The 15,850-nt window shown below is 42.3% G+C and overlaps 1 protein-coding gene across 1 annotated transcript in view; it reads right to left on the reverse strand.

Moving 5' to 3' along the window:
* Positions 1-1,300: 1,300 nt before the first annotated feature.
* Positions 1,301-15,850, reverse strand: part of samd12 (sterile alpha motif domain containing 12) — a 29,795-nt gene continuing 15,245 nt past the window's right edge. Inside the window, exons 3-5 of the mRNA XM_068747590.1 lie at positions 11,913-12,042; positions 1,616-1,756; positions 1,301-1,332 (exon numbers count right to left, since the gene is read on the reverse strand). Of these exons, the coding sequence (XP_068603691.1) occupies positions 1,301-1,332; positions 1,616-1,756; positions 11,913-12,042 (303 nt within the window). The remainder of the gene's footprint in view (positions 1,333-1,615; positions 1,757-11,912; positions 12,043-15,850) is intronic.

Below are 15,850 nucleotides of genomic sequence, written 5' to 3' on the forward strand. Positions count from 1 at the left end.
TTGTCAGATTAAGTTAAAATCCCCTCCACCTAATAATTACTAATTTCATTATTTCACCTCAGCATCTATCAAATTATTGCGATTGCAAATCACGATAAATGTATCTGATATATTCTAAATAAAATACCCTTTAGTTGTTTACGTAAATGATATATTCTCGTCATGACTAATCAAGAGCTATGTCTCCTCATCTAATGCTGACACCGTCTCTCACCAACACTATTGTTAATTGTGTCTTCAAGAAGCCGACTGATTTCTGAGTGGTGCAAGAAATGTATGTGGAACTGCTATTAAACTGGTTTCCTTTCTGAGAAAAAAAAGTGTGTTAAAACATTCCTCACATAATATTGAAGGCAGTTGTTACACGGTCACAACACCAGCACTGTCTTCCATTGTTTTTGCAATAGAGCGAAATATCATCCACATATAGTGCGTCTTAAATTGTCTCTGGATTCAACAATTCTCTCCACGTCCTAAGTTATCAGCCTGTACAGGTAAGAAACCTTTCTTACCAAAACAGTTCCACAGGATGAGGGATGTACAAACACACACACACACACACACATTTGAGTTTGTGAGGTATGAAAGACTGTGTTGGTTGAAGCATCATCACGTAGAATTAGCCAACGACAGCTAGATTGCAATTGACGACTGATGAATACAAAGTACGGCTTCTTGTAAAGTTTTTCAGGAGAGAAGAAATTCATTCAAATGAGGGCTTTCATTAAGACTCGAGAATAGACAGGCTGCATTGTGGTGAGGAACAAAGGATGACATCGTTATTTTGTTGACAAGAAACTCCAAAGTCTCAGAGTGGCAGTTTCATCAGTGCTCACGGAAGAAAATAATAAATAAGAGAGCCTTGGTGACACAGTGACTAATCCCAGCACTGTGTGAATAGCTGGAGCTGAGAGGCTAGATGTGCTAACTGGCTTGGCTGGGATAATCATGATAGCTGCAGTAGCTTCTTGCTATTTTAATTGCATGCACATGTCTTCAATAGAACAGTGTTGAAAAGAGACAATGTGGGTAATAAGCTTGCTAATGGGAAGTCGCATTACACCCTTGGCTCTTTTCTAATAGGAGTCTCCTGACGTTTGCTCTTTAAAAAAAAGAAAGAAAAAGAAAATGAAGGTTTGATGGTGCAACACAATTGCTAAGCTGATATGTACCTACTACCTAGTAACCATCCATTAACAACACCCAAGTTTAATACTGCAGGTAACATTTGTGCCGGTCAGTTTGACCCTCTGATCGTGGGGGTTAGCGTTCGGGTCATCACTATAAACCAATCTGTGATTTAAGTCCGGTCCTTAAAGATGTCTCTGATCGCTTCACACCAGCCGAGAGCGAAAAAGAACATTAGAGCACGACTCCTGTTGCATAATCACTCGATTCCTCACTTCCTGCCAGCTTCAAAACCTGCAGTGATCTCCATGACTACCGATGGGCATGCACATGAATGCTGTGCAGTAAACGACTTGAATATTCATCAAAGTGTGAGCTGTTAAATCTTACCCCGGAGGAATGTGGATGCAGCAATAGCTGCTGTCGTCTGTGATGTTTAGTTGTGCGTTTTATGTGATCTATGTCGGATTCAAAGGGAGAAATCTACCTTGTGTGAGCAGCTGAAGGGTCCTGACTTCCTCCCGCACACGAAGCTGCAGGACCTGCTGCAGGATGTGCTGCCTCTGGGCTTCGTGAATGATACCCATCCTTTCAAGCTTCCTGTCCGTCAATCTCATCAGAGCCCGTCCTAAACAGGAAAAAAAAACATTAAGAAGGATAAAGAGGCAGATAATTACAGATTACAGGTGGAGCAGGGGACAAGCTAATGTTAACAGGAAATGAAATTAAAAATAGCTTTTTGAGACCGACTCGCTGCTTTCAAAATAAAAACAAATTGTTTTTAAAGAGTGTTTTACGTCGGCGTCAATTAGTCTGCTAATAAACCGCATGTAACTCAGTGAAAACATTTTTCTGAAACACAGGTCACGCTTTCCATAAAAAAGCCGACATCCTATAGAGCTGGAAACCCTCACAGCTCCTTACTTAATTTCAAATCCTTGGATAAAAATCCATAATTTAATCAATCAGTTTCTATGGGGGGGGGGGGGGGGGGATTTAGGATGCCGGTAAGACAAGCGCAGAATGTGGCGTAATTATTAATGCTTATTACGGGTGCCTTTGTAGCATTGTGGGGTGGTAAACGGGCACGATGATAATACACAGTAATTATTCAGCTGGACCCCGAGAGCATCCTTTCCTCTCAGGGTCTGAAGCTGGCTCTGATTGGTCAAAGGGTTAAAGATCAGTCCTCATAGGGTTGTGAGGGTTAGTCCGTAACATTCTGCTCCTTGGTTTCCTTCTCTTTTCGTCCTCTCTGCTTCTGTAAGATGAGCAAAGATGATGCTTTATTCTTCACTGATGCGAGATCTTTAAATTAACATCTGTAGTCATTCATGTTGAAAACGAGGAGCGCTGCAGCATAAAACAGACGGGAGCCTTTTGGAAATCTCAAGTGTTAGTGGTGCAACTGCGTTAGGCCAATTTTCTCCTTCCTTAAAAAAAAAAAGCTCTTCCTCAGAATTATGGCCAGATGAGGGTAAAATAACCTAGATAAGAACTTCATGGCAAAATGGTGCTGAAAGTACCCATTAGATAAACACTGGGGAGCTAAGGAGAGTCATAGGATATGAGGAGTGTATCACGCTAGATAGAAGATGGAAAATACAAAGATTAGTGAGGCGGAGAGACAAATCTGATAAATAAAAGCTGAGGTGCCGGGTGGAGGAGGAGAGAGGTGTCTGGATTGACAGATAAAAAAGCGACATAAACATAAAGCATGCTGTTATGAGTCTATAAATACTGCCCCACTACCACTTGGCACTTCATTCTATGACCAAGATAGATCAGAAGGGCAACAGAGGTTCTCTGTCTCAGCCACGTCGTTCTTAAATAATGGCCAATCCAGCACAGCTCTCTGGCTCTGAATCTTCTTATCACAATCTATATTTATGGAGGTCTGCACATGTTGAAGCACAGAGACGGTCTCTTTAAAACTTTTCCACTCTTGGACCACAGACTCCATGATATTTGCATGAATCATTATTGTTATTATTATTATTGTTGGTGTGAATGTCTGTTTCTTTGCTTAAACTGGGGCTTGATGGAAAAGACAAAATACAAACAAACAAACTTACACCTGATCATTATGTCAAATAAAGGCATCTATTTTTGATATTTATGTATTATGTTTGATTTAATTTAAACATATCACCCCAGGAACAACAACTGAGAAGATTAGTTGATGACATACATAAAACATAAAAGTAAACAGAAACAGGCTTTTAGTCCCCCCCCTTGTTTTGGATGCCAACGCTTAACTAACATTGTTTGCTGCAAGAATTAGATTTAGATATACTCAAATGTGGTATCAATCTTCTCAATTACATCTTGGCAAGAAGTAAATAACTAACTATTAAAAGTAAAAAGTAAGACAAACCTCCAAAAGATAGCATTTCCAATCTAAAATAAAGGTCAGAATAAAATCAGAGGGGAGAAGTAGACCGGTGCTAAAACATGCTAATTAATAGCTTTTGTCGGTTCTTAATGTGATCTGGGCCTTCGGGACCCGAAACACAACACAAGATACTATAATGAAACATTCCATTCATGATTTAGAATCATTAAAATCATTTCACGTCGATGTTTAATTCACAAAAGCCATTTCTGCTTGGGTTTTTAATACATTAGGTTTTCTGACACGTCTTTTAACCACAAGCGTATTAAAGAGGGCAGGTGGGAAGCTGATTTCTGGAATAAGAGCATCAACACTCTCACTCTGCAGTTCTGAGTCATTGGCTTCAATGATCCCAGCGAGCCTCAGCCAGGAATCCTTCAGACCACAATTAATACACCGAGCAGTAAAGCATGGCCATGAGAAGAGGAGGACGGACGTGGGAGTTGGCCAGAGGGAAATAAATGAGGTGAGACGGGAACTGACGCATGAACGAAAGTTGAATTTCTGGAAGTGATGGAAGAAAAGCGATTCTGGCGGCATCACAGCCACAGTAGGAGCATCCAGCACCGAGACATGTTGAAGGATAATCCGCTCACTCTGGGCTCCCGTTACTACAGATTATTTTAGAACTTCTTTTTTGCAACATAACTCTTCAGTGCTCCCCTTCTCTATTTCAACAAATTTCATCTCACAAGTTAAAGTAAGTGAAGACATAAATCAAAGCCCCGTTTACCCAGATGTACACCAACATTTAATGGGGGTGTATTCCAGCCCAAGACCCATCCTCCCGTGAAGTTGGGTGAAAAATCCCGACAGTCGTTTCTGTGTAATCCATCTGAAAGTAAACAAACCAACATAAATAGTGGAGGTAAAAGAAAAAGCGTGACAAGATGAGATGCATCTCTTCCTGCATCACTGAATGGCAGCCTATAATGTCATTCCCCGTTTTTTTTTTCCTGAGAAACCTGATTTGACTCAAGAAGTCTCCATTAAAATGGTTCCGTTCCTACTTAAAGGAATCAGTGGCTAAGATCTGCTGGTTTCGTAGCCTCGGTCTGAAAAACAAAAAACTCTCCGGTGAAAACGATGACCGATTGCCACCATATAAACTGTCTTTGCCGCTGGCATTAAAGCCAGAACCACACAGAAACCTCAGGTGCTCTCGCAGCGTTCCTCCACAAAGGAGTTTAATTTGCTCCCATGAGGATGGAGGTTTACCAGATGTGGTACAAACAGATATTTGATGCTTGGATTTCCTAAAATGAAATACGCTTTGGCCTTTTACCAGCTTAAAGATTTTTTTCTTCTCTCCTCTACTTATTAATTGAGCACCAGAAACTCTCGCTAATACATTACCGTGTTTCATTACTGTAGAAATAATTTGTAGTCTCTCACGCGCAGCAGTGCTTTTAATTAGGAACTAAATTCCGACTGTGGACGATGTAGATGTTGTTCTGCTCTTTTTATTCATTTGGAGGGTTTTCTGGTGAATCGGTGGCGACTGTGTTCAGAAGCATGAGCTGAATGCTTATCTGGAGTAGGGAGCAGCGACCTGATACTGTCAAGGTGCGCCATAGAAATCCGTTGGCATCACCTGCATGACATCTTTGCTTTTCCATGTCTCATCTTATCGAGCTCAGGTTGGATTTTTTTTTTTTAAGTGTAAATTTAAAATATGCAGAAGAAAATATTGGTATAAAACTTCTGTACTGAATACGCATTCTTTAAAATGCTGCACGCCTCGCGTTTAAACTAAACTAAACCAAACGTTCCCCTCCATCTCACGGACTTCCTGGATTTTGGGGGCCATTCCTACCACATTCTCCTCCAACTCATCCAGGGCTCTGTATTGCATTAGACAACGGCTACAATGTAACCAGGCTTAAAGATTTATGATGAGAATATTACACACAAACCAAGTACGGCTGCAGATGTGGACACACAGATGTCACAGAAACACACAAACACATTGTCCCTGGGAATTAGATTAATGAGTGGTGGGTGAGCAGCAGCATTGGGCTGAAGCACATTAATCTGCAGCAATAGCCTGGCACATCAACCGTGGCTTAGATGAATGGGGGCTTAAAGTGCATCTGTACACACACACATACACAAATATATAAAAGCATGTCCATAATGGGAAGCATTTCTTAACCACTCACATACACGCATGCATATCCGCAAACAGAAAATGATCCTGCAGCAGTCGGCTAAAATGCCGTGTTATTTGTGGCCGTGCATTCATCAGCTAAGGGATTGGACGGCGGCACAGTGGCAACAAAAATACAGCCCTCTCTTCTTCCACTTCAAAACTCACATTTCATCCCCAACATGTTTTGGCCACCTGTGCAAGATTGTATTCTAGAGCGACTTCTCTTCAGGTAAATCTTCCACAGCAGTCGCACATATTTCTTGAATCTACCACGCAGCTGTGCGTCCGTATGCATGTCCTCTGGGGACGAACGTCACCGGGCTGCATCTGGCAAACTGCTCTCCAAACCGCCACTACACCCAGTCAAGTGCTGAATAACAAGTGATGCAAGTGTTGTGATCTGGATAGTAACAAAAAAATTTTTTTGCTGCCATTTGATCCTCCCTCTTCAAGTGGCATCACTGCTTCTGGATCCAATGAGCTAATCAGGACAAATCAGAGCAGGGCTGGATTCTTCACTGTTGTTCGCCTTGATGTGGCGCAGCTTGAAGTCCTTAAATGATGGCTGATTGTTCCAGTCACAGAGATGCTTGTAGCCCCTGCAGCCTAAAGACTAGCGCAGCCACCGAGCGCCTGCGATCCAGTGATAATATCATTCCTGACTGTAGAGGAGAGGAGGCCGGTTGTAATCCTAAAAGATACTGGGCTCGCTCCATTACTGAAGCTAGTCCAGCTGGCCAGAGAGGGAGATAGAGACCCACACAAACACGCACCGATAACGTAAGCCACCTCTGGCTTGACGCAGTTGCAGGAGCCTCACACTGATCATTACACCTCTGTTGGCTAAAGCAGGGGTCCCCAACCACCGGGCCGCGGCCCGGTACCGGTCCATGAGCCATTTGTTACCGGGCCGCAAAGAAAGAACAACTAATGTATACGATTTCCGTTGTATCGATTATTAGCATCTAAAAGGTGTTTTATTTTGAAAAACAAACGGATTTTCTCTAACGTAACAATCGCGTCTTGATACGTTGCTAAAAAAAAACAGCCGTGAACTCGCAAAAATTAATAAAAAGAAACAAAAGTATTTGGAGAGCTTCTTTGCTAAGGAGAAAAGTCCTACTGAGGAGGAAGAAGAGGAGGTGAGGACCTCCAAGAAGAGAAACCAGGACTAAGACTTAAAACACGGGTATTAACAGCTGATTCGCTCCGTTAATGAGCAATGAAGGGGTCAAACCTGCTTCGGCACATTGAGACCAGAACCCGGATTAAAAAACAAGAACCCGGATTAAAAGACAAGAATGTGGAATTTATGAAACAAAAAACCATGAAGGACAGAAGTAATTATTGGGACCACAATTTATGGTGAGTAGATATTGATATTAAATATTTATTTATACCCCCCCCCCGGTCCGCGAAAAAAATCACGGCATGAAACCGGTCCGTGGCAGAAAAATGGTTGGGGACCGCTGGGCTAAAGCACAGCTAACAACCTGTGGACAGCTCGCTGAGGCCGGAACGCTGTGCAGTCATTATAAATGGCCGAAATCAGCGACAGGCTTACTGTGAAGCTAAACAGTCCTACGTTAAACAGACCACTCTGTGTATCAGTCAGTATGGAGGGACTGGTACGAGAGAGCGCTAAAACGCTCTGCCACAGGTGAAGGAGATCACAAAGAATTCATGCGCACACTTATTGTGTGCCACAAGCTGTCCTGATGACTGACGCTGCGATTGGAGAAAGCCTACCTTTATAGCGTGGGAGATTCGAGTTGCTGCCACGTCCAGATTACGTGTCACACCACCCGGATTTAAGTGAGACACAACGCTGGAAGATAATTCAATGCCATCCGTTATTGTGTCCGGATGATATGATCATATTGTGTTATTGATCATGTTATGATTAAAAAGTCTTCCTTCGTCTCCTGTGCCTTTAGGCGATGGATTTCTCAAACACTCTTTTATTGTGTTCATCGACGTCAAGGAATCTCGGGACTTCAATAGAACTGTATTTCGTTTATCTTATTTCGTTCCATTGTTTGCCTGGAGTCTTATGCTGTACAAAAAAAAAAAAAAACTTCTGGTTTTACACATTTTCTAGAAAAACTGATTGAAAACTGGTAAAAGTCAGTTAGTCCAAGTTTTTGTGCACGATTTGAATTCATTTTAATCAGAAACATATTCCTCAAAAATACAGGAACTGCGAAAGAAAGAAGAAGAAGATTGTTTAAATTGTAAAATATTTCCTTCGAAGCAATGTTCAGATTTGAGGCCGACTGTGGTAAAATGGTGGACGGCCACGCCCAAAAAGGGGTGTGACTCACGAGAGAAACAGAAATGCAAGAATCATATTATAAATAATCTGATAATTTTTTCAGGGGGAAAAAAAATATATGTTTTGGAGCCAAATAGAACATTTTATAAGAGTATAATGTTAGGCATTTGATAATAAAAAAAATACTGGTCAAAAATAAATAACTAGAGACACACGTTGAGAGTACTGGTAGATACACATACACACGCCATGATTATGCAACGAATCTACCTAAAAATCTTATCAGCTCTTTCCTCTTTAAAAGACAGAAGTGAAATTTGTGTGAGGGTCGCCTTAGGCTTAGAGCTTTGTACGCAACTCCATCCATGACAGCAGGCCTCACAGAGAAACCACTTTCTTTGCTGCCCAGTCCCACTGGTGGAAGTCTGGTGGGAGGCACTGTGCGATTACTGAGACTGTAATCACACGACCACACACAGCAGTGATCAAATGGATCGTCTTTGACTAAAGTCGTCATTTTCTTGTTATGATCGTTACAGCAGGTTTGCCAGGGACAAGAGCTGCAATGACTTGAATAAGAGGAATCCATTTTCCTATTTTGCAGAAGGTCAAGGATTTCCATCTTAATGTGATTACAAAAGGTGGACAGAATAATGCTTATTTAGAGCCTCCCCCCGATCATCAACAGTGTCGGTACTCCACTGAAAACATGCTGCACAATATCCCAAATTACACGTTGTGGTTTGTTCCCTGAGGATTAATTTCCAAACTCTCCACATGGAAACGATTACAAAACATGCAACTGGCAGAACAGCAACTATTTTTATATTACACAATGCCATATAATCATCTTGCCAACCATAATTCTTTCTGTCTACAGATCAAATTGTCCCACAAACAGCTACTGAGATGTTCAAATAAAAAATCACACAAAACTGGAAAAGCACTCAGAGAAGCAGACTTCCGCCAAGCAGCTCCCCCCCCCCACTGCAACGTTACCAAAAATGTCAGTGATCCAGTATCCAGGATCTCTTGTGGATCATCACCAAAATGATATGTAAATCATATTCTACCACATTATCATTTCATCTGCCCCTCTTTTTGTTGTAAAATATCCACTGAGCATGACACGGTGGCGTAGTGGTTAGCGCTACCACGTTTGAATCTTATCTGTGTGGAGTTTGTATGTCCTCCCCATGTTCGCGTGGGTTCTCCGGTTTCCTCCAAAAAGCTGCAACGTAGTTGAATTTGTTATTACAAATTGTCCGTAGTGTGCGAGTGTGTGCGTGAGTGATCGTCTGTCTGTGTGTGGACCCACGATGTGCTGGCAACGCATTCGGGGTGTACCCATCCTCTCACACACAGCAAGCTGGGCTAGGCTCCAGCAACTCCCGTGACCCAAAAGACGGAAAAGTGGAGGAAGATGAATGAATGAATGAATGAATGAATAGCCACTGAGTTACTGAGTTCTTAGTTACTAAGAAGAACAAAGGCCTTAACTATGGCGCGTTGCTAATTTGACCCATTCAGGTGCGTCTGCATCCAGAAACTACGGCCGCTTCTAGTTCCGTACTCAGATGCCTTTAGAGAGGCGATGTAATGGCCTTTGACAGATGCTATAACTCACGACAGTGGCTCATCCTTTCCGCCCCTTCTCCCACCCTCGTGGCTTTGATTATCTATATCACACCTTTTGCACTGATCACATCTGAGGAGACGGTGTGTCCAACTAATTTATCGTGCCAAGATACTCACACCAGAAGTGCTCTGTCCTTGTAATTACAACGGATTAGGGGCTAATATCTAATTATGCCGTAATATGTTTTAATGCATTTTTAATGGCAGCTGGGTGTTAAAGTCAAACCCTGTGCCGTCTCTGTCGAGGGTGGGAGGTGAAGATTGAGGGAGGCATAGGGTTTCTTGGCAGTATGGGCTGCAAGGAGGAAGGGAAACATTGATTTCTTTGGCTGAGGTTATGGGAGCCTTGCAGGGAGGCGGCTAATGCACACCGAAGCCATTCGAGGTTACAAATATCGCACCAGCCGCTGGTATGCAGTGAAATGCTTTTCCCTCGCCGCTGCTTTATGTAAAAAAAAAAAAAAAAAAAAGGGAGGACGCAAATGCCTGTTTGAATTATGATCTGGGATAGACACTGTTTATTGATGCGCTTCTTTATGAAGGGACGACAAGATGGAAAAGACAAGTGAGATTGAGCACCACTGGCAACATTGAGTGTTCTCCTACAGATGGGTTGGACAGAAAATAGAGTAAAGAAATGCTACGGTCTATAGAAACTGATGCTCTGATGATGTGATGAACTCCTGCAGCCACAACATGGGAGGAAAGCCCCACCCAATCTTCAAGGGTCAGAGGTGGTATGAAAAGCACACTGAAATATTCACAGCTGCTTGCTTGCATGCGTGAACAAACATGTTCCATTCACTGTTTGTTTGTCTGCACAGGATTGTTTCCCACAACGTATTCCAGTTTCCATATTCATCATTTGCTTCCCTCTCATTTATTCTAATAGGATGCAGAAACGGAATAAAATATCAGTCCTGCATCTGCAGGACTGATTGGAATGCAAATTGCCTTGTGTGCCCAATCGGTGCGATTTGGCCTGTTTTAATTGGATTTTGTTAACTAATGCTTAATACAAAGACAAACTGAATTTGTTGGGGGCTTCGTGAATGTCATTAAGTACTAATTGCGCCAGTGGTGTATTGTTTGCTCGATATGAGGAGGCTTATTTGGTTGATACTTTAAAATTGTTACACCTTCACGACAAACACATGTCATTAAGGAAATTAAGATTTCATGCTTTAATCAGAGGGATGCTGATAAAAAAGCATACATGTTATTTACAGGTTACAAAAGGGTTGTTAGGAACACAGAGTTCTTTAATTTTATATTTGAACCGATTTCCTTGATTAGACTTCATGAGAAATGTGTGCCAAATGGAAGAATGGAAACAATTTAGCTTTTATGTTATAACACTTATTTTCCATAACTCCATTAAGAATGGCTATGAAAAACAGATTATCTGTGTTTTGAAAGAAGCAAAAACAATAATACCCAAAACACGGCATGCCGAAGATGCAATGAACCACGAGTTATCTTCTGGACCTCGGAGTCGCTGGTGAGAAAATGTGCATGGTTTGAAATGCAGAAGAGAAAGATTCATATCACCAGACCATTAACCAGAGGATGCTAAATCACCAAACGCCCCATGTGCACATCCATCAGTCAAAAAGCATGACGGATGGTAGAAAGGGCGGGGCGGGCCGAGTGGCAGGGCTGTGTGTGGTGTCAGGTCGGAGAACACCTGGGAAGTCATGAATGAGATTTGGTTCCTCCAGAGAAGACGTGACAAGAACATCAGGGAAATGAGACGTGTTGCTTTCATGTCCCGTCATGAAAGAATTATTATTTCTTTGTCTAACTTGACGGCTTCAGTTTTGACCGTTTCTCACTTATTCTTCTACAATGACAAATCAATCACTTAATTTATGTGCATAGATGCAGTCGTTTTTCCTTCCATAACGTTGATCACCAGCAGTCGTGGATTGATATGAAGTCAGGACAACCACGTGAAGTCCAGCATCAAAGCCACGCCTGCTACTTGGGTTGATGCAAGCATGGAATTGAGATAAATTGTAGCCTGCAAACCTCCATCAAGCTCGAGCATTCCCTCAATGGTGTCCTTTTCTCTACAAGTAGCTTTACAGTAAAAGTTGACGCCATAAAATAATTTGGATCCATCTATACATCCGGTTTAGGAAAAACCTTGAACACGTCCTCTTCCTCTACTCAAAATCTAATCACAATCATCCGTTCCTACTCTGATACCCCTGGTGAACGTGTCATACAGGTCTGGGGATTTGAACATTTCAAGTTTAATGTGACTAAACAAACCAAACTGCAGAGTGAATGTGAAGATAGAGCTTGTGGCAGCGTCGTACCTGTGATGTCATGCTGCTTGAAGGAGCTGCTGTAGATCTGGTGCTGAGTGGGACAGTGTTTCTTCAGCCATTTACACACATCCTGCTGCGTCCACAGGGCCACTGGCTTGGAGAGCTTCACATACCCAGGCTGAGATAAACCAAGAACAGCCGTCATCAACATGTCGTAATCAATAATCCTGGCTACATTTTCATGAAGCGGACAAAAGAATTTGGACGCTCTGCAACCGGAGACTCTGTTTTTAGAGTTGAAAAATCCCTTATGTACAGTATGTGAATGGAAGAGAGGCACACGGTCTACTTTTGTCTCTTCTTGTTATTAGGAACCATTTAAGTTTTGATACAAGTCAGTGACTTTAATGCATCATCATAAATCCTCATAAACATGGAATAAATAAAGTGCTGCACATAAGATTTAGCTGTGAAGTGTAGTGTAATTTTAAACTGTGTTAGAAACAGGTTTGATCGACACAATCAATTTGGCATCATTTAAATGATGAGTCAGGAGGCGGAGCTAGAGGTGGCAGAGATGAAAATGCTGAGGTTCTCCTTGGGAGTGACCAGGTTGGATAGGATTAGAAATGAGACAACAAGTGGGACAGTGAAGGTTAGACGTTTTGGAGACAAGGTCAGAGAGGACATGTCCAGAGGAGAGACAGGGACTATATCAGTAGAAGGATGCTGAGGATGGAACTGCCAGGGAACAGGGCTAGAGGTCGACCCAGGAGAAGATACATGGACGTAGTGAGGGAGGACATGAGAGTGGCTGGTGTTGGGGAGGACGATGCAAAGGACAGGGTGAAGTGGAGACGGTTGGGTTGCTGTGGCGACCCCTCCCGGGACAAGCTAATAGTACAGTAGTAGTAAATGTTTAATTTTTCACTCAGTTTTCATCCCAAAACGGTAGCGTAGGACAATTTAACACACCAATATCAGAGCATTATCTAAAGTAATGCAAAACAACACGACATAAAAATAGCAAATATGACCAATGCTATTCTAATTATAGAGGAGGCTAAACCAAAAATATGTTTTCTTGACCAATATCGAAGCAATAAGATAACGCCATCAAATATTTTGACAGTAATTATTTTTGCAGTATTTGGAACAAAGCGAAACAACAAAAGTCCTCACATTCAAGACACTGGAACCAGAGAATGTTGTAGTTTTTCTGTGAAAGGATTATTCAAATAAATTCTGTAACACCGCTGTGTCTCGTCCACACCTGTTCACCCACCTTGCCTCATTACCTGACTGTATTTAGTCCTAATAGCTCGTCTCTGATCCTTATTCCCGGTTTATTCCTTGTGTCTTCTTAGTTTAAGCTTTTCCCGGTGATCTTTTGGCTGCCTCGTCACTTTGTCTTGCTTTTTGGAGATTAGTGACCTCCTGTTTTCACAGCCGTATTTTTCTTTGTTTTTTTTGGACTGACATCAAATCCTTTAACTGCGCTTCGTAGCTTTTGTCTGAATTTCACTCTTAAATTTTAGAGTGGAATATAATTTCCGGTTACATCCCCTGCCATTGGCAGTGCTTGTGCAGCTCCTGACGGTCGAGCCTTTGCTTTTAACCATCACCAAAAGTAAACTCGCTCTAGAGCGCCTCTGCTGATCAGAAACTAGTGATACAGCCGAACAGAGAGTGAAGCATGAATGACATTAAATTGCATGTAATGGTACACATATTTTAGATACACTTATCTGGATTAGACTGCACCATGGCTGCATTACTTTGAATACCTTGGAGCTGCAGTCTGCCAAAGGCTCCTTCAAGAACGCCTCTGATTTTGATTAAGGGGCTACTAGAACTACAAAGAGACAGAGGTGATTAAAATTTCACATTTCCCCACTCTCCTCCACTTCAGCAGCTTCACTGGCTGCTGTGTGGTGTGGCATAGCAATGGAGGCCCCCCTCCTTCCAATCCACCCAGGGAGCAGAGCAGAATAACAGCTACTGGCAGAAGATCTGCTGAGCCTCCTCGCTCCTTCTCCCCATCCATCCCTCGTCTCTTTCCCAAATTCAGTCTCCCGTCTGGGTCCCTGTCAGATCTATCACGCTGTCTTCCTCACTTCCTCGCCCCGCACACTGTAGCTCTCATCTTTCCCATCGTCCCTTATTATATAGCGCTACCTCGCTCCCTCCACAGCTCCTTCCCACTCACTCTAAATCTAGCATTCTGGAGAAAACGAGATATCGAGGGAGAAGTAAGAGCTGGTTTTGGCAACTAGATCGCCCTGCAAGTAGGAGAGACGACAAGATGGCAAAAGCAGGTATACAGGCATGCAAGGCCACCGCTCGAAATGCAATTACTCAGCAGCCTGGATAGATGCTGAACCTGCAGAAAGGGAAGGGAACAATATCACAAGAAATCACATTAACCGCTAAACACAGCTCAACTCGATGCTAATTAAGCCCGACAAGGAGCCTGAGGCGACAAGAGAGGCATAGGACCCGAATGGAAAAACTGAGGGAGGGCATTCAAGGGAAAGGGAGACAAGTGTGTGTGGCGAAAAGAGGAGGGGGGACTTTGGAAGAGTTGAAGGAGGAGGAGGTTTGGAGGATGGCTAGACTGACAGATGGAGCAGAGGAAAAAAATAAGCTGGTGGACTTTGCCAAACTTGACACAGAAGATTCATTTTTTATTAACCCATTTGTGAGTCAATGACAATGTGTGTTTTTCATTATTCACTGATTGAGCTGGTATACAGTGTTCCTGGGCCCGGGACAATAGGTGAGCTGGTACCGGTACCTTCCGGCCCGCCAGCCAGAGGACAGAAAGAGGCGAGCAGAGGGAGAGAAAGAAGACTGGAGTACAATCACTGTCAAAGAGACGTGTTGAAGACACTCTGGGCCAATTAGAGAGTTGAGTGACAGCACGGGGGGGGGGGGTCTACTTTATTTCTAACTGCAGTACATCCGGGAATAGGTGTACACACACACACATATATATATATATATATATATACACTGTATAGTACTCTGATCCACATGTACAGCCCATGCTATAGAATCACGGATGATCACCACATTTGCTAACAAGCATCCATAGGTGCTTCCCTTGACTTTAATTGATAGCCTAGTGTTCTTCATGTTACCTTAGCAACAGAGCAACCACAACCTCATAAAAAAAAAAAAAAGCCTCGAGGGAAAAACACACAACATGAATTCAAACCAGAGTGTGAGATAAACATCAAAAAATTAGCAACCGCAGTGGAAATCTGTTACTTACTTAATGAAGCATGTAATCACAATAGCACCGATATGAATCAGCTAAATGAATCAAGAGGCAACCACATGATGGCCGTCTTTGTGGACACAGTATTGAAATGCATGAAAAGCATTTAGACACCAACATCGTGAGATGCAGACTTTGGCAGTTGGGCTACGTGTTTCCGTCGATTATTACAATTTCCATTTTGGCTCCACAAACGTTGATAAGCTTTGCTCTCAATTAGAAACGCTGACTATGGCAGCAATTAGCACTTCACAAGAATAAATGAAACTGAAGCTCAGCTTTGGATATTTCCCCAGACAAAAGAAGTGGGCAGAGTTCTTTTACTGAGCACAATTCATGCAAGGGCGAAAAACAAATATTCAATAGCTCCTTGACAGCATGAGAGCTGGTACTTTTACTCAGAATCATTACAGCTGTCTAGCAGCCTTCATTAGGAGCAATATCGTTTGTGGCCGTGTCTAAAATACATTTTATTTTTCATTCATTGTCAAGTCAGATTTTTTTAAAATGCAATATGACACAGACTGGGATGTATGGCCACGGCAAAGGTGGAGAAGCAGCAGCTTTAGATGTTTGTTTGATTTATTTTATGTGCAAACAGATATAGATTTTATTAAGATAGAAGTGAGCCTAAAAAGGTAAGAATTTGAATTTTAAGACATTCTTGTACCATCTCTTTCACACACACACACACAATATATAT

The sequence above is a fragment of the Brachionichthys hirsutus genome, chromosome 13 (genome assembly GCF_040956055.1).
Source record: "Brachionichthys hirsutus isolate HB-005 chromosome 13, CSIRO-AGI_Bhir_v1, whole genome shotgun sequence".
In the NCBI taxonomy this organism is placed as follows: Eukaryota; Metazoa; Chordata; class Actinopteri; order Lophiiformes; family Brachionichthyidae; genus Brachionichthys; species Brachionichthys hirsutus.